General features: G+C 47.2%; 2 protein-coding genes across 2 annotated transcripts; one reads left to right on the forward strand and one right to left on the reverse strand.

Moving 5' to 3' along the window:
• The first annotated feature begins 117 nt into the window (after positions 1 to 117).
• On the forward strand, positions 118 to 10,534 carry Rbfa (ribosome binding factor A). Its single transcript, XM_075968200.1, has 6 exons — positions 118 to 413; positions 3,202 to 3,421; positions 3,956 to 4,068; positions 7,149 to 7,233; positions 9,322 to 9,395; positions 9,784 to 10,534. Exons 1-6 carry the CDS (start codon positions 250 to 252, stop codon positions 10,181 to 10,183), a joined length of 1,056 nt encoding a protein of 351 aa, XP_075824315.1. The 5' UTR covers positions 118 to 249; the 3' UTR covers positions 10,184 to 10,534.
• A 7,475-nt stretch (positions 10,535 to 18,009) lies between these two features.
• LOC142848598 (large ribosomal subunit protein eL32) lies at positions 18,010 to 18,496 on the reverse strand. The gene has a single exon (XM_075970801.1). The coding sequence runs from the start codon at positions 18,479 to 18,481 to the stop codon at positions 18,074 to 18,076; it is 408 nt and encodes a 135-aa protein (XP_075826916.1). The 5' UTR covers positions 18,482 to 18,496; the 3' UTR covers positions 18,010 to 18,073.
• Between the last annotated feature and the right edge of the window lie 280 nt (positions 18,497 to 18,776).

An 18,776-nucleotide genomic window follows, 5' to 3' on the forward strand; every position in this document is an offset into this window, starting at 1 on the left:
AAATAAATAATGGCTTAAAAACAAGATGGTAGGTTGTTGGGGTCCCTGGCCACACAGCCCGCAGTTGGCGCCCCGCCCCCAAGCCGTCATAACTCCGCGCAGTAGCCCCGCCCACCTGTCGGTTAGTCCCTCCCACAGGCGGCTGAGGTGTCCCCCGTGCCCAGTGGCGGTCGCGTCTATAGTCGTCTCAGGCTCACAAGCCCGTCGGTCCTGCGCCCACTCGTGTTTGCGGGCCGCGCGCTCGGAGGGATGTGGGCCGGAGCCGCGGGACTGAGGGGCTCCTGCGTGCGGCTGCAGACCCTGCAGGGCGGCCATGGGGCCGTGCTTCTTTCCGGCGGCGCGCAGGCCCTGCACACCTCGGTCGTTTCCTGCGGCAGCAAGAACTTGCTCAAGAAATTTGCCTCGAAAACCAGGTATGCACCGGCCAGGGTCCGCTGAGGGCCGGTCGGATGGAGGCTGTTTCTGCAGGGGACAGATGTCCTCGAGGGGCTGGGTCGGGACCGTGGGGTAGGTGTCTGTGGGGAGGGGAGCGATGATAACGATATTTGTGTTAGAAGATTATTGGCAGGCCACATGCAGTTTGACCTTTGACAATTTCCCACTACGCTTTCAGGTTTGTTTGTTTTTTTTAATATACAGTGTTACGCCTCCTGAAACATCACATTGCATAAAATTTGTCCTAATTAGATAATTTTAGTAATAAGTATATGAAAAGATGCTCCGATTTCGCTGGCTGGTAGCTTCGCGCGCCTTTTGGGAGGCGCGGGGGGGGGGGGGATCCCTGAGTTCAAGGCCACCCTTGGTCTACAGCATGAGTTCCTGGATAGCCAGGGCTAAGCAGAGAAGCCTTGTCTTGAAAAACGAAAACAAAACAAGAAAAAGATACTTTGATTTCCACAGCATCTTGGAGTCTACTAAGTGTGGTAAGCCAGTTTATATTTGGGGAGGTTTTGTTTTAACAACTGATTTTACAGGTGGTTTTAGTTTACTGAAGAAGGGCATAGTTTTGATACTGGCGTCAGATTCTTTATCAGAACTTAATGTGGTATCCTTAATGTCCTTTGCTATTCAGACATGGTAGCTTGGCTGACATGTTCAGTCTGTCCCAGTTTGACAGCTGTAATGGTTTTGGGACATCCTGGTTGGAAGTTGTGTGGTTCCACACCACTGGGATTTGATGGCTTTTTTCGTGACTGTATGTGGGTTGTGGAGTTGGAGGAAAAGCAACAGAGGAAAACCACTGTTTTATCAAGGGCGGATCTGGCCACTGTGCTTACACTGCCCTGTGTTAGGTGTCCCTTTTTGTCATTGTTGGTAAGAAGTTGCTTTGTGTAATCCCTGACCTTAGGAGGTGAAGAACTGTGATCATGGATTGTTTGGAATTCTTTGTGGGAGATGTGCCCCTTCATTTATTAATTCATTTATCAGTATGGACTAGTTAGTGGTAATCGACTATTACTTTGTTTTGCTCAAAGTGTTCCATCTTTGGTCATTAGCAGCCCTCTCAGCTGCTTTGTTCCCTTGACACATCCCATATGTTTAGTGATTCTTACTTTGTGGCACTTCAAGATGTCTTTTTAAAAAATATTTATTTATTTATTATGTATACAATATTTTGTCTGTGTGTATGCCTGCGGGCCAGAAGAGGGCACCAGACCTCATTACAGGTGGTTGTGAGCCACCATGTGGTTGCTGGGAATTGAACTCAGGACCTTTGGAAGAGCAGGCAATGCTCTTAACCTCTGAGCCATCTCTCCAGCCCTCAAGATGTCTTAAGTTCATCTTACATATACCCCCATCCCCCCACAACCCTAAGAATTGGTCATTCTTATGAGGAGCCCAGGTTACTGTGCTGGGAAGCAGAATCTGGGAGCAGGGTGTTAGAGTGGCATTTCATTTGTATTTTAATAAATAAAGCTGGCCTGAAGATCAGAGAGTAAAACAGCCCCACTGGTCAGCCTTACAGACCAGGCAGTGGTAACACACAATCCCAGCCCTAGAGAGGAATATAAAATGGGAGGAGACAACTCACAGGCTGAGTCTCATTCTGAGATTCCCGGAGGCAAAATCGCCATTTTCATACTGAGGTCGAGGTAAGAGCCAGTGGCTGACTGCTTTGCTATTTTGGTCTTCAGGTTGAACACCAATTCCTGTCTCTGAGTTTTTGTTAATCGTGCTTCAGGGTATTGGTGTATCTGGCCTTTGGTCCTTCTACTTGTAAGCGTTTTGTGCTTACCTGAAGCCTCTGTCCTCTTTCCCCACCGTTCAGAAGCTCCCTCCTGTCCTAACAGTGAGAAGTGAGGCTTTCCTCAGTTTCCTAACTGCTCAGTTCAGCACTTCAGAACCCTCAACCTTTATCTTCATGAGTGGTCAGTGAGGCCTAGTGCTTTAGTGAAATTTGGAGATAACATCTTCCCACTGTAGACAGACATGAGTCAAAATTACAGGGTTGTGTTAAAACTGACTTCTGTCCATCCCCACAGCCATATTGCTGTCCACCAACCTTCAGTGGTTGTTGCGTGGTTCCCATCAACATGTCCCTGTGTCTCCTGAAAGCACTCTACACTTGGAGTGTAAGGCCTTTTGACCTAGTTTATGCAACTCTTTTTTCTTACCTTTAATAACTATCCCATCTAATTGTTCTTAAAAAGAGACCCTCTTTTTAAAGATTTATGTATATGTGTGTGTGTGTGTGTGTGTGTGTGTGTGTGTGTGTGTGTGGTTTCTTAATGTAGTCCTGGCTGTCCTGGAACTAACTTTGTAGACCAGGCTGGCCTCGAACTCACATAGATCCATCTGCCTCTCCCTCTAATCCTGGGTCTAAAGCTGTGTGCCACCACCGCTTGGCCTATGTCTATGACTTTTGAAGATTTGCTCATATCTTTCATCCTCCACTCGGAGGCAGAGGCAGGTGATCTCTGTGAGTTCGAGGCCAGAAAACCAAACAAACCAACAGAAAACATTTATTATACGTGTAAGAGTATTTGGTCTGCATGTGTGTTATGTGTACCATGTATAAACCTGGTATCTGTGGAGGTCTGAAGAGGGCATCAGATTCCCTGGGAACAGTTATTGTGAGATACCATGTGGGTATTGGGAACTGAACCCAGGTCCTCTGAAAGAGTAGCTAGTGCTCTTAACCACTGAGCCATCTCTCCAGTGCCCCTCTCCCCACATCTAAATTTTGTCTTCTTGATGTAGAAAGAAGTTTTGGTATGAAGGTCCATCCCTGGGGTCTCACTTGACTCAGAAGCCATCCAAGTTTGAGTTCCTCACGAAGAGCACCCTACGGAAGGCCAGGAAGGAAGACACCATCCGTCTAAGAGCCCTGAACGGTCTTCTCTACAAAGCAGTGACGGAATTGCTGTGCACTCCGGAAGTGAGCCAGGAGGTCTATGACCTGAATGTGGAGGTCTCCAAGGTGAGCACAGGTCAGAACTGGGGCAGGAAGGCACAGACTTAGTTTTGCCTGAACCCGTCATACTTGACGTCTTGGTTGGGGGTACAGAGGTGGTCCCAAATCTGGTTTAAGTCTTGGGACAAGGTGCAGAAGTAGAGCTGTTTTTCTTCTTGGGTGAGGGACCTGTGACCTCACAGCAACCAGTGCGATGAGACAAAGCACCAGAAGACGTTTTGGGGGTGGTGTGGGATCCACTGTGTTCGCTTTCAAAAACGTAGTGGGGTCCTCCATCTTTCCTAGAAGGGCTGATTTAAGAAGAAATAGGGGGCAATTGGTCATTTCAAGTTCCCCACATCTGGAGAGATTACTGTGCAGCAATGCTGTGGGGGACATGGGGGTGAGCTTAGGTGTCTGTGACCCTCCTTCCTTGCCATGAATGCTGTGGTGTCCAACTGGCATCACCAGAGCAATCTGGGTGTCGGAGGCAAAAGAAACTGTTGTGAGCTGCGAAGCCTAAATCTAAAGTGACTTACTTGCAGCTGGGGTGCACCCCAGGTCTCTGTGACTTCAGACTTCTCAGCCTGCCGAGTGTACTGGAAGATAGGTGTCTCTGCAGACCAGAACAGGCACACGGAAGCCGTCCTGCAGAGGAGTGCTGCCTACATAAGGTGATGATGTTTCTTTGTATGTGTACTGCTTTCTGCCTGCACCTCAAGTGGCTTGGCTGTTTGTCTGTAGGTAAACTTTCAAAATTTCTCACTAAGGGCTTTTGCTTTTAAGGAAAATCCTGAACTTCAGAGTATAAGTTATGTTTTCCTGTAAGGCCTAATCTAATCAGATCTCTCAGAAGTTTTGTGGGGCACCAAGAGTTTTGTTCAGACCTCTGAGGCAAGAACTATTTTGTCAACAGTTGGGCACTCCGTCTGCCTCCCTGTCTAAGGCTAGCTCCTTATTGCATTGCTGCCCAGGCTTACACAGTGCCTCGTTCACCTAAAAATATCCTGGATAAACAAGTAAAAGATAAAAGTACACGATTTTAAATATCAGCCCTTGATGGGGAACACAGGCAGGTCTCTGACGTCTGCTGAGGCACAGCCCTTCCCTCAGGTATTCTGTATACACACACACACACACACACACACACACACGAGAGAGAGAGAGAGAGAGAGAGAGAGAGAGAGAGAGAGAGAGAGAGAGAGGAGAGAGGAGAGAGGGAGGGAGGGAGGGAGGGAGGGAGAGAGAGAGAGAGAGAGAGAGAGAGAGAGAGAGACTGTCTACAGCTTCTCAAGTGTAGGTTTTTGGCAGATGTCTCTGAAGAATAAACAAGTGAACCACGAAAAAGCAAGCAGCTGGTCATCCCCAAAGCTGGTAGCAAACTGTAATCTTCCAACACTTGCACAGTTGGCGTCCTCCGTGAGCTTGATTGCCTGAAGAACTCTATGGCTGTTCTTGTGGGACCATGACTTCACCGCACGTACTATGTAGGGTTCTGGCCCAGTGTCAACCTCAGGACTAGCATACAAGGTTGTAAAGCCACACATGGAGAGAAGGTGCGTTAACCTGCCAGGCCCTGATGCATTTTAATGTGACGCTTAATTTGTCAGGGTGTACAGAGGATCAGAGAGATCCATGCTTTCCCAATACATTTCCTCTCCTCCATTTATTATCTGTGTGAGGCCACAGTTTTGTGTGCAGGAAGCAGATGCAGAGTGTAGCTTTGACTGTCCTCCACTAAGTTGGCTGTCAAAAATGTGCAGACCACAAACAAGGCCGCTGCTGCCAGTACATCTTTAAAAAGTCATTTTTTCATTAAAAATGTTTGTGCTAGCAGTTAGTAGGTTTATCATTTTAAACAACTTTTTTTTTTGTTTTTGTTTTTCGAGACAGGGTTTCTCTGTGGTTTTGGAGCCTGTCCTGGAACTAGCTCTTGTAGACCAGGCTGGTCTCGAACTCACAGAGATCCACCTGCCTCTGCCTCCCAAGTGCTGGGATTAAAGGCGTGCGCCACCACTGCCTGGCTAAACAACTTTTAAAATATGTCATTTGTAAGTTTCTCAGATTTAATTTCTACTGTAGTAAACATCAATAGAACAACATTTTTTTAATGTTTTTTTTTGGAAAGATTTATTTATTTATTACGTATACAACATTCTGCCTCTATGTATGCCTGCACGCCCTCTATGTATGCCTGCACGCCAGAGGAGGGCGCCATATCTCAGTACAGATGGTTGTGAGCCACCATGTGGTTGCTGGGAACTGAACTCAGGACCTCTAGAAGAGCAGTCAGTGCTCTTAACCACTGAGCCATCTCTCCAGCCCCTAGAACAACATTTTTAAAAAAGTTGTTGGTCTGGTGGTGGTGACGCATGCCCTTGATCCCAGCACTCAGGAGGCAGAGACAGGTGGATCTCTGTGAGTTCGAGTATAGCCAGGGCTGTTAAGACAGAGAAACCCTGTCTCAAACAAACCAAAAAAGAAAAAAAGTTGTTGGCTGTTCTCAATAACTTTTAGATTGTAAAGAATCCTGAAATGCAAAATTTTGCAAATTGATGAGCTGTTTGAACCTAATGAAGTTACTCCGTGGCTTAGTTGGGGTTTCTCTTGCTGTGACGAAACACCATGATCAGAAAGCAAGTTGGGGAGAAAAGGGTTTATTGGGTGTGCACTTCTGTATTGCTGTTCTTTATTGAAGGAAGTCAGGACAGGAACTCAAATAGGGTTGGAACCTGGAGGCAGGAGCTGATGCAGAGGCCGTGGAGGGGTGCTCTTTGCTGGCTTGCTCACATGCTTGCTCAGCCTGCTTTCTTACTGAGCCCAGAACCACCAGCCAGGGGTGGCACCACCCACCAACTGATCACTAATTAAGAAGATGCCTTATACTGGATCTCATGGAAGCATTTCTTCTCTGATGACTCCATCTTGTGTCAAGTTGGCACAAAACCAGTCAGTACTCTCGGTTTGTTCAGTTAAAAAACAAAAAGGCAGAAATCCAGCTGGCCACACATCTTGGAGCTGGTTCCTTCCCACATACCTCCAGCTCCTCCCTGTCGCTCTTGCCTTCACATATTCCTCCTGCTCAGGATGAAGACTGTTCTGGAGACTTTGTCCAGCATGCCTGTCTGTCCGTTCGTCTGTGTACTGTCTTGTGTTCCCTGCAAGGGTCACTAGCATCCACTTCATAGAGAGTGTCTGCAATTATCACGGAAGGGCCGCTTTGTTTCCTGTTAAACAAGTGTGGGTGTGGTTGGAGGCAATCAGGCGATAGCTGAGTTGAATGCTTCTTCGAGACTATTGCAGTTGCCCAAATTTGGTGCTAAAGTTTTGGGATTACAGGGCCTAGACCTCGTTTGCCTGATCTGTATCACATGGCTGAACTGTGCCAAAACCCTTCATCTCTAGCATGCTGGGATGTCGGGCAGGAGTCCTCTCAGGCAGTGTCTACTGAGTACAGGATGCTGGAAGTCCATAGTTAGAGTGCGCTCCAATCCGGGCAGAGTGAGAAGCAGCTATGGTGTGGGGCGTCTGATACTCTTAGTGGTGAGGCTCTGAGAGAGGCTCCCCCAAACTTCATTTCTTCCCCCCTCCCCTGCCTTCCCCTCTTCCTCCCTTCTCCTTCCTCTCCCTTCCCCTCCTGTCTCTTTCCCTCCCTTCCTTGCCTCCATAGTGAGCAAGCCTCCTTACAGCCTGGAGATTTGGTGGGTGTGATGTAGTTTGGCTCCTTCCCACTAAAGGTTTGCTCTCTCCTCAGACACCTTCTGATGTCACAGCAGACCCTGAGAAATGTTCCACCCATAGTGTTTATTCAAGACAAAAAAGATATAGTTCTGGCTGAGGTAAGCTTTTGAAATAATTAGCTTTTTTTAAAAAAATTTTTTTTGTTTGTTTTTGAGATAAGGTTTCTCTTTTTAGCTTTGGAGCCTGTCCTGGAACTCATTCTGTAGACCAGGCTGGCCTCGAACTCACAGAAATCTGCCTGCCTCTGCTTCCTGAATGCTGGGATTAAAGACATGCTCAACCAGCACCCTGATATTTATTAGATTTTTTTTAATATTTATTTATTATGTATACAATATTCTGTCTGTGTGTATCCCTGCAGGCCAGAAGAGGGCACCAGAGCCCATTACAGATGGTTGTGAGCCACCATGTGGTTGCTGGGAATTGAACTCAGGACCTTTGGAAGAGCAGGCAATGCTCTTAACCTCTGAGCCATCTCTCCAGCCCTATTTATTAGATTTTTAAAAAGTTATGTGTGTGTGAGTGTTTTGCCTTTATGTATGACTGCATGTTTATATTACCCTCTGAGGCCAGAAAGGACATTTGGTCCCAGGAACTAGTGTGTGGGTGCTGGGAATTGAACCTAGATCCTCTGGAGAAGCAACCGCTGATCCCAACCACTGAGCCATATCTGTGGCCAGCTATATTTCTTCACTTTTGTATGTGTGTGTATCTTAGTTAGGGTTTCTATGGCTATGATAAAACATATGATATCATATGATAAAACACCATGACCAACAGCAACTTGGGGATGAAAGGGTTTATTTCGGCTTACAGTTTTTTTTTTTAAATTTAATTTATTTATTATGTATACAATGTTCTGTCTGCATGTATGCCTGCTCACCAGAGGAGGGCACCAGATCTCATAGATGGTTGTGAGCCACCATGTGGTTGCTGGGATTGAACTCAGGACCTCTGGAAGAGCAGCCAGTGCTCTTAACCTCTGAGCCATCTCTCCAGCCCCCTCGGCTTACAGTTTTATATCACAGTTCATCACTAAAGGAATTCAAGGCAGGAACTCAAACAGTACAGTAACCTGGAGGCAGGGACTGTGTATAATGTTGCTTATCACTTTGCTCCTCAGGGCTTGCTCCGCCAGCTTCTTTCTGTACCTGAGGTCTACCTACAGTGGTCCCACCCACAATCAATCTTTAGTTTAAAAAATGCCCTACAGACTTGTCTACAAGCCAGAAAATGCGTTTTTTCAGTTGAGGTTTCCTCCTCCCGAATATCAGGTTGGTATGAAACTTGCCAGCACAGTGGGTGTGGAGGTCAGAGGACAGCCTTCCTCCATGTCTGTCCTGAGGTCCTACTCAGGACACTGCTTGGCTGCAAGTGTCTTTACCGACTGGGCCATCTTCCCTGCTCAAGTAGTTAGCTTTTTATACTTTACTTTCATACTTTTTTATACTCATTAAACTTCAGTGAGTAAAATTTTACTATTTATCTTTTTTTTTTGGATTTTCGAGACAGGGTTTCTCTGTGGCTTTGGAGCCTGTCCTGGAACTAGCTCTGTAGACCAGGCTGGTCTCGAACTCACAGAGATCCGCCTGCCTCTGCCTCCCGATTGCTGGGATTAAAGGCGTGCGCCACCACCGCCCGGCTAATATTTATCTTTTTTAAGACAGAGTCTCACTTTGTGGCTTTGGCTGGCCTAGAACTTGCATTATAGACTAGGCTGACCTTAAACTCACAGAGATCTACCTGCCTGTGACTCCCGAGTGCTGCTGCCTTTGGTTCAGGCCCCTTGAGCCCACAGAGTGGGCCCTGTGGCTGTGACTGACCTTCGTGTCTGATCTGTCCATACTAGAAACTTCCTCTTCCCAAACGCTCAGATTCTGTGGCAAAGTGGAATCGTTTTTGCGAAACTACTTTAGAAACCAGTAAATACTAGTTACACCATTCATAGACTTGTCTAATGTTACAATAACATTCTAACCTCAGTCGTCGTCAGAGAGCTTGTGGTGGGTTGAAGCGCCAGCAAGGGTGTGAGGCATAGACTCTGTTGTGCCGCCACATTGAGAAGGCGTCTGGGTGGCATTGACTGAAGCCGGAGGCACGTGCTGGGCTGTGTGAGAGGCTGTGATGCCGTTCCTGGGCAGCAGAGGGCGGAGCTGAGGTCTGCCATCTCCACGCTTTCTTCTCAGGTAGATCGCTTACTGGCAGTGGCTGACTTTGGACCCCCAGAGGAAAGGGACGACTTGGCACAGGACGGTTTGAGGTGAGGCTTGTGGACATCTTTCTGTCCCCTGTGACAGATGCTTAGGCTCCAGCAGCCACACAATCTGTGTCTCCACTAGCCCACATTGCCCCGTGGTACCTGCCCCTGGGTCCAGCATGTGCCTGCATAGTTCTGCCCGTACACACCCATACTCAGATGAGGAAAACTGGGGGTTCACACACTGACCAATACCAGCCATGGTCTCTGACTTTGAAGAACCTAAATCAGTGTCACCTTTCTATGTCCCTGTCACCCTCAGACAAGTTCAGTAGTGCGAGGAGATGTAACAAGTGTTCTCTGCAGATGCTTAGGTCCAAACCCCCTGGTTTGGAGCTTGGTTTGGGTTCTGCATGAAGGACTCTTTTCTTCCTGTGCCCCCACTCCCCAGGAGTCCTGAAGGCCTGTCGTCACACGATGCCCTGGAACCAGCCACACCCCCAAATCTGTGCGGGATTGACCACGAGGCCTTGACTAAACAAATAATGGAGTACAAGCGCAAGAAGGAGAAAGGACTCCTTCCGTGTATGAGCCTGGTGCAACCGTCAGGGCGGGAGCCGCTGCCTGACGTGACTCATCTGCTGAGAAGGAGAAAGAAGACATCATCCCGCCGGCATTGGGACACTTCCCCCAGAAGCGCCAGTTTGGGTGAGGACGAGGACGAGGACGAGGACAGCAGCACAGAGGATGAGTGCCAAGGCCACGAGGCAGAAGAGGAGTGGGAAGCAGAGGCTAGAAGTGATGGGGTGCAGCAGGGGCTCCATGGCCAGAGAGAACAGGGGCAGGGGTGAGGCCTTGGTGCTGGCTGCCCCTGCCCCTCAGAGACGGCTGGTGAAGGAGGAGCTCTCGGTCTAGGCCATTCTCATGCTGTTTGTCATTCAGCCAGCTGAGCAGTTCCTATCCTCACTGGTTTTTCTTCAACATTCACGTGTAACTAAAATAAATGACATCCCTGAGAGACTCACAGATGTGCTACATCTTCCCTCACAGTCGCTGGCACAGGCAGCCCGGCCTCCGTAGCAGGAGAGTTAAGTGCAGAACCCCTAGGCCTGCACCTGCAGACCTCCACAGCCCATTATCAGTGCTTGGTCCCTGTCCCTGGATGACTTCTCTTTAATAAAGTATCTTGTATTTTTTGAGAATTTCATACATATGTACAATATATTTTGATCATACCTACTTGTCTTGTCTCCCTTCTAACCATCCCAGGATTTCTGCCCCTTAGTCTCCCTTCTGACTTCATGTCTCACTGACTCTAGTTAGTGCTGCTCACATGTGCATGGGTGCAGGACGTCACTGGAGCACAGACAACCTACGAGGGGCCACACCTGTGCTGCCCCTAAAGAAAACTAACTCTTGCTGGGCAGTGGTGGCACACACCTTTAATCCCAGCACTTGGGAGGCCGAGACAGGAGGATCTCAGTGAGTGTGAGGCCAGCCTGGTCTACAGAGTTATAGGACAGCGAGGGCTGTTACACAGAGAAAACCTGTCTCAAAAAAAAAAAAAAAGAAAACTTGACTCATTTCCCCCAGCAGCCATGGACCACCAGTATCTCCGTGACTGGCTAGGCCTGGGAGACCATGCTCCTTCCGTCTGGAATGGTGGCTGGCGAGATCACCTTGTGCAGGCTGCCGTCTGCTGTGAGCTCAGAGTGCAATGACTTGTCGTTGCAGGACACTGTTTTACCCCAGTCCTTCCTGACCTCTGGTCTTACAGTCTTCCCCCTGTCTCTTGAAAATTATTCCCTGAGATCTGAGGAAGAAAGTGTGCTGTAGATAAATCCCACTCAGGGCCACAGGTACTCGTCCCTATGAATACTGCTGTCCACTCTCTGATGAAGGTAAGAGCTACACTAATCTATGGGTGTAAAGATAAATATTCAGAAGGCAGTTTGATACTATGTTCATGTAAGCAAAGTGAAGCAGGTTCTCTGGGCCTTATGATCTCCCAACCACAGGTTCTTCAAGTCTCAGGCATGAGTCATCTTCTGTAGAGTGGACCTTAGATCTAATCATAATGTCACGGGTTGCTACTTTAGTGTGTATGTCTCTGTTGCATTGATGGGCATATCTTGCCAGGCTGGCCATTATTGTAGCTCACAGGATCACAGCTCGGCAAGGCGTTTGGTGCCTTTTTTCCTGCAGTAGCCTACATAGCATCTTCTAGTACCATGAAAGCTGCCCAGCAGGGAGAACGTTTTCAGTACCCACTGGAATACACCATGTTGTATGACCAGCGTGTGTGCCATCTCCAGCAATAAGGCGTTACTGTCAAGATCTGTTGGACAGTTACGAGCATTGGTAATAGCTTTTGCCTTTTCAGAGAAGTGTCTCTGGAGCCCCCTTAGGCTCTGTATGACTTCTTAATCACAACTTTGTGTGGAGGCTGTGATGGAGCAGAAAGAGTGTATCACAGGTTTGGTGGGGTGCCCAAGTGACCCTGGCTGTGACCTAGATATGATAATGCCATAGTGACAGACGTTTTTATTTTGGCTTGGTGACCCCTCCTCCCACTCCCATGTGTATTTCCTGAAATGCATCCTTGTGCCAGCTGACCCCATCTTTACCAGCTTGGAAGTCTCTGCCTCTGGGACACAAGCTATGAACAGCTCTATTGTACTAAATTTTTGTATGAGCTCCAAGGGGAAGGCTCATTTTGCTGTTCATGCTCCACCTTTTGGTTTGTTTTAAACGCCAAAACATCAAGACGGGACTCAAAAAGTGAAAAGCACGTTACCAAGACTGCAGAAAAGATCCTTATTTCCAGTGAGCTGAAGCAAGATTATGGCCATGCCTAGGAGCTCGGTTGAATGGGACTCAGATTGCCCACTCAGCTTGTGCTCAGATGGCTATGGGTGCCATAATGACATCTGATAACTCCAATAATTAAGCAGTGACATCCAGCCACTTAGTCATAGCTAACCATCAGCTGTCTTTCCAGGACAAGTGATGTGGGATGTCTATCTGTATGCTGTGAGTATGTATTGCTTGTATTGGTTGATGAATAAAGCTGCTTTGGCCTATGGCAAGACAGGATAGAGCCAGGCAGGAAATCAAACAGAGATACAGAAGAGGAAAGGCAGAGTCAGAGATGCCAGTGAGCTGCTAGAGCAGCAAGTTGTACTGGAGAACAGGTAATGCCACAAAACTATGTGGTGATACACAGATGAATAGAAATGGGTTAATAAGCCTGAGCCATCAGCCAAACAACTATAATTAACATTAGGCCTCTGAGCGAATTATTTTAGAAATGGCTGTGGGACCGGCAGGGACACAGAAAAACTTTCAACTACAAACAAGTTTAATCAAGTCAGTATCTGTAAATGTCTCTTAGGTTGATGGCAAAACAGTGAGCCCTTGTTACCTACAGATTCCAGGCTTGAGAATTGAGCTGCTCTGTCATGGCACCTTCAGCAACCCAGGACCCACACAGAAGACTCTGGGTCCTCCTTCAATGTGTCTGTACTCCCAGCTGCGATGGAGTCGGCCAGCACTCTGCATTCGTGCAGGTCTCCGTAAGTGTCCTTTGCGTGGACTTTCTCCTTAGTCATATATTTGCACCTCTTGGTGGTAGTTGTCCTGTTTAAAACAGCTCCAAGCTGGTCATGGCAACTCAGACCCATGATCTCAGCATTCAGAAGGCAGAGACAGAGGCAGGAGAATTGAGTTTCCAGCCTGGGTTATACAGCAAGACCCTGTCCCAAAATCAAAACAAAACGAACAAACAAAACACAAAATCTCAGACTCAGAGGAGGAGTGCATCTCTCAGTCCCCACCCGGGCCCATAATAGCCTCACCTAGTTGTATACAGTTACTGTCTACATTCTTACATGCAGCCTTGAGAGTATACCCTAAGAACATGCACACATGTGAGTCCCTGGTGTGTCTCATGCACATGCATTCATGGTTTGTCACACATAAATGTGTGTCTAGAAGTATATGCATGAATGCTTGCATGTACAAATATGCATAGACATGTCTAGGAGTACCGCATGTACAAGTACAGGATTGCACGCCTTGTGTATGCATGTGTATGAGTACCCGTGTGTGCATGTTTATGTGTGTACATGTGAATGTAACTGCATGTGATGGTGGGGATGCCTGTGTGTAATGTATGCATGTTAGGCATATGCATGTCTTCTGTGTGCTTATGTGTGAGAACCTATGTGTACTGTGTGTACGTAGACTGTTAAGAGTTGGGGGTTCTACAGCCTAACAGTGCTGGGCTCCACGGGGCTTGTACAAATACTTTGTCATTGCTGGAAACCTTGCCCTGGGATGTGGTTGCCTTGGGGAGCCTTGGCTCCATGGGAGGAGAGAAAAGCTGGGTCTGAAACATGGAATCCCAAGTTCTCAGAACAATAACCGTGGAGGCCTTTTGCCTCCTCTTGTCTGGAAATCGGAAGTTTTAGAGAATGCTCTACTGTGGGTTCTGTGGTCACAGCAAGTTCCCCGGCTTGTAGTCTCTTCTTCTACTGGGACCTTGGTCTCTAACTTGCAATAGGAATTCTGAGAGGGTCAGTCTGGGAGACAGGTCTTGCCAACACCAAAACACATCTGGTAGGAGCAATCTCAAGTGATGGTTTATAAATACATGCCCCAACCTTTCAGGAAGCTGAGTAGGGAGAACCATAAGTCAAAACCAGCCTGGGCTGTAAAGCCAGCCCTGAAAGACCCTGTTAAAAATCAATTAGCTGTGCAATGGTGGTGCGGACCTTTAATCCCAGCACTCAGGAGGCAGAGGCAGGTGGATCTGAGTTTGAGGCTTGCCTGGTCTACAGAATGAGTTCCAGGACAGCCAAGGCTATACAGAGAAATCCTGTCTCAAAACAAGCAAACATCAGTTAATGAAAAGATTGCAGCATCCCGCCCCACCCCCAAGTACAGTGCCTTCAGGTTACAAGGCTTTCATAATTGACTATGTTGACTCTGTGGGAAATATTAAACTTTTGCAAACACAATGCAAAATCTGAGCTGGGAATAACATTGATTTATGGGCTACTATAAAGTGAGGATGTAAGGTACCATGTCCAAAGTGGTGACATCAGAGTGGTATTCCCCCACACCCACTTAAGGTGCACAGCTGAGAAGACATTTTGCTTGTTAGCCCTTGTATTTAGGGTTATTGTCTATACCACTGGTGCCCTTTACCCCCTCGTCCTTCTGCCCTGACCTGCAACGGCTGTCCTGGCCCCCCAGAGCCTGGGGAGTTCAGTTTTGAGGAGCGCAGCTCAGCTATTTAGACCAGCCCTTGTTGCATTTGAATGGTGTTTTCTCAAGGTTTGCTAAGAGCAAGCATCTCACATCGGCCATGCATGTTCTCAGCTTGGGCTGTTGTCAGTTGGAGTACCTGCTGGTAGACCCACACAGGTGATCCCGGGAACCTCTTCATTGTGAGGCCACTTTCTCCTGTGCCTGGTCAGGGGAGTTACTCAGATGAACTCAATGTTCCTGTTTCGTTCAGCAGTATATTCTGTCATCATGCTCATATACCTTGAAGCCACATTGCCCCTGTAATTACTTGTGTTATGAGTGTCCTATAGCTGTCCTAACAAAGTACCACTAACTTGCTGAAAACAATAGGAACTTAGTTTTGGTTCTGGAAACCAGAGCCCTCTAAGGCTCCAGGAAGTGTCCTTTTGTTTCCCTTTTGCAGACCCAGAGCATCTGCTGGATTTTTCCAGGTCCCCACCTGTGCCTGCCTCCCATCTTCCCATATCCAGATCTCCCTCAACAGTTTTCCCATGAAGATACTTGTCTTACTAGAGCCCGCCAGCTCCAGGATCATGATGTTTTGAGATCCTTAGCTAACTCATCACGAGGACTATTCCCAAATGAGATTTTTTTCTGGAGCTGCATGGTTGCTCACCAGAATGGCTACTCTCCTAGCACTGCCCACCTCCCTGCTCCATTGCTTCTTTTCTGCCCCATCCTAGAGGGGGACATTTGGCTCCCTTCAGAGGGGAAGGAAGGGTAGTAACCGGGACATGGATACAAGAGGTGCCCACTGCTGTTGGTGCCAGGGAAGAGCAATTTGGGCAAGGCACCAGATGGGCACCTGCATCTAGGCAGTGAGCAAAGAAGATCGTGGTGCACAAGTGTCTTGGGTTGCACAATTGTGTGCTCAACTGTCTAGGCAGAAAATTCAGTTCTTCATCAGTGCTCTATTGCTATAGAGACACCATGACTACAGCAGCTCTTAGAAAACATTTACTTAGTGATGGCTTGCTGTTGGAGCACATTCTGCTCCTTCAGCCAAGAGCCTTTAAGATACCAGCCCGCCTGGGCGTAGTCTCTTATACTGTAAAAGTGGCTGTAAAGCATGTGCTCTCTTGCTGTCAGCTGCTAGACTGTTCCTGTTTGCAGAGGATTGTGATCTAGGACAGTGATCTGTAAGTTTTTCCTTAAATAAATAACCATTTATTATTCATAATTCTGAACTAGTGTGAGATTATTTTGTGACTTCTGCCATCAATGTTAGTCCATTATCATCACGGTAGGGAGCATGGAGGCATGCAGGTAGACTTGGTGCTGGAGAAGAAGCTGAGAGTTCTACATCCTGACCCGTAGGCAGCAGGCAGAGAGAACACTGGGAGTGACTTGGACTTTTGAAACCTCAAAGCCCACCCCCAGTGACACATTTCCTCCACGAAGGCCACACCTTTTCATTCCTTACGCATTCAAATACATGAACAGGTGGGGCCATTCTTATTCAAACCACCACAGATGGGTACCTGTTGACCACCCCTCTGCAGTAAAACAGGAAGCCCTCCAGGGAAACCTGGGTGGCACGCCCTTAGTTAACAGGCTCCATCTGTATCAAATCCCACCACTCCATGTTCTTTCTCCTGCTGCAAATCTGCAGCTTCTTCCCTTCCCTGACAGATGTAGGCTGCTCCCCTTTGAGGAATGGGCCTCTGTGCACTGTCTCGCATGGTACCCTTTCCAGAGTACCTGGCCAAAATGGCCCCTGCCTTATCCCAGTGGTTTTGACATGGGAAGCAGAAGCATTCAACTAACTCTCTAGGTAGTCCCCAGTCTAGTGAACTGACACTTAAGTCATCCCAGGTCGTTTGTGTGTCTGGTGTATATGTGCATATGCCTGCATGGTTAGTACTCAACATCTGTACTGGCCTGCCCTTGGGGTCCTGACAGGATGCGTCCTCAGCTGCAGCCACTAAGAGCACCTCCTGTGCACATTCACTACATTCCCTTTTAAAAACCTCCCATCTCTCCCATCCATCCATCCATCCATCATCCATCCCCGCCACCCCGTCTGTCTTCTGTTACACTTATGCTCAGGGACCAGTCTCTGCCCTCTCCCATGTGAGTACTGTTGTATTGTGTGATTTTTCTTCACAGCGTTTTTAAAAATTACATGTATTATAAGGGGGCACTTGCCTCTGTGTATGTGTGTAGGCCAGAGGTTGACATCAGATGTCCTCCTCAATCACTTTCTACCTTATTGCTTGAGACAGGGTTTCCCACTCAATCATCTATAGCTTGCTGTTTCGTTAGACCAACTGGCCCAGTGAGCCCCTGGGCCTCCCTGTCTCCTCCCAGCTGCCAGCACTGGGGTTACATATGCATGGTACCATACCTGGCTTTATGTGCATGGCACCATACCTGGCTTTATGTGCATGGCACCATACCTGGCTTTATGTGCATGCTGCAAATCCAAACTCGGACCTTCACGATAAGAATGGATAAGAGTTTGGGTCTGACTTGATTGTCAAATGGACACTAGAGTATGACACCGAAAGATAAGTAGGAATTTGTTCTCTTAACCGCCGAGCCATCTCTCCAGCACAAGAATTTGTTCTCAACCAAGGCTGTTCCTTGTGGCTGTGTTCTTGTATGGGTCTGAATATTAGCCTGTAAGCAGCTCCCTTAAACCCAAATAACTGAGAACACAAAGCCACCCACGGACAAAGATTGGTCTTGGTAATTTACAAGCCCTAGTAGTGTTCCAAGGCAAGACCAGAAATATGTTTGCTTTTAATTTTTTTTTAAATGTTGAATTAAATAAAGGACAGTAAAATGAAAAGAGAGGAACTGGAGAAAAATCACTAAGGAAGCAGAAATAAATGGACAGTCTCAAGACATGTTAATGATAAGGTTGGACATGAGTGAAGGAACTTAGTAACTTTTACATTTAGTTTAGGATTTGTTTTTATTTATGTGTGTGGGTGTTTTGCCTGCATGTATGTCTGGGCACTACATGTGTGCATTTCCCATGGAAGCCATAAGAGGGCATCGTATCCTTTGGAACTAGAGTTACAGACAGTTGTTAGCTGCCTTGTAGGTTCTGGGAGTTGAACCATAGTCTCTACAAGAGCAACAAGTACTCTTAATGACTAAGCCATTTCTCCAACATCTTACTTTTTATTTTTTTGAGATGTAGCCCTAGCTGACCTATAGCTCACTATGTATAATCTCCTGTCTTTAGATTCCAGAGATATGCATGCCTCTGCCTCTCAGATTCTGTAATTAAAAGTGCAGGCCACCACATCTGACCAGTTAGTTTTATCTCAGTTGCTAGGTTCTAAGCTGCACTTGTTTTAAAAATGGTGAGTTCTGATTTTACGAGAACACCAAAATGTATTTTATTTTTTTATTTTTTATTTTTTGCAGTTTTTGTGGTTTTATTTAAACACAAATAAAACGTGCACGCAAGCCATTTACTCATTCTCTTCGCTGCGCAGCCTGGCGTTGGGATTGGTGACTCTGATGGCCAGCTGCGCTGCTCTTTCCACGATGGCTTTTCGGTTCTTGGAGGAAACATTGTGAGCAATCTCAGCACAGTAAGACTTGTTGCACATCAGCAGCACCTCCAGTTCCTTGACGTTGTGGACTAGAAACTTCCGGAAGCCGCTAGGCAGCATGTGCTTGGTTTTCTTGTTGCTCCCATAACCAATGTTGGGCATCAGGATCTGGCCCTTGAATCTTCTCCGCACCCTGTTGTCAATACCTCTGGGTTTCCGCCAGTTTCGCTTAATCTTGACATATCGGTCTGACTGGTGCCGGATGAACTTCTTGGTCCTCTTTTTGACTATCTTGGGCTTCACCAGAGGCCGGAGGGCAGCCATGATGCCACAAAGGAGATGGCCCCAAAATGTATTTTAAATGACTGTTATAAGAGAGGACAAAGTTGACTTAGGAATTATGTAGTTTTGTCTTGTTTTCTATGCAAAATATATAGCTTACGCTTTTGTGAATGCCTAATTTCAAGGGTTTGTTAATGCATACCATTTATGCAGTTGCTTGGCAGTGTGCTCTGTAGAAGCCAACACGAGCGTAAATATGTTTCTGGTTCGTCCCAACCTACTTATCAGGCAGTCTGGGCATGGAGAGAGCACTCACATGCCTCAGGGTAAGAACCAT

This window comes from Microtus pennsylvanicus, chromosome 4, assembly GCF_037038515.1.
Source record: "Microtus pennsylvanicus isolate mMicPen1 chromosome 4, mMicPen1.hap1, whole genome shotgun sequence".
NCBI classification, from domain to species: Eukaryota; Metazoa; Chordata; class Mammalia; order Rodentia; family Cricetidae; genus Microtus; species Microtus pennsylvanicus.

Bases quoted from the DNA above. Each gene is read 5' to 3' on its own strand.
- LOC142848598 (XM_075970801.1), bottom strand. From the start codon at position 18,481: ATGGCTGCCCTCCGGCCTCTGGTGAAGCCCAAGATAGTCAAAAAGAGG.
- Rbfa (XM_075968200.1), top strand. From the start codon at position 250: ATGTGGGCCGGAGCCGCGGGACTGAGGGGCTCCTGCGTGCGGCTGCAG. The intron at 3,422-3,955 runs GTGAGCACAGGT...GGTGCACCCCAG, and splicing joins TGAATGTGGAGGTCTCCAAG to GTCTCTGTGACTTCAGACTT. The intron at 9,396-9,783 runs GTGAGGCTTGTG...CCCACTCCCCAG, and splicing joins TTGGCACAGGACGGTTTGAG to GAGTCCTGAAGGCCTGTCGT.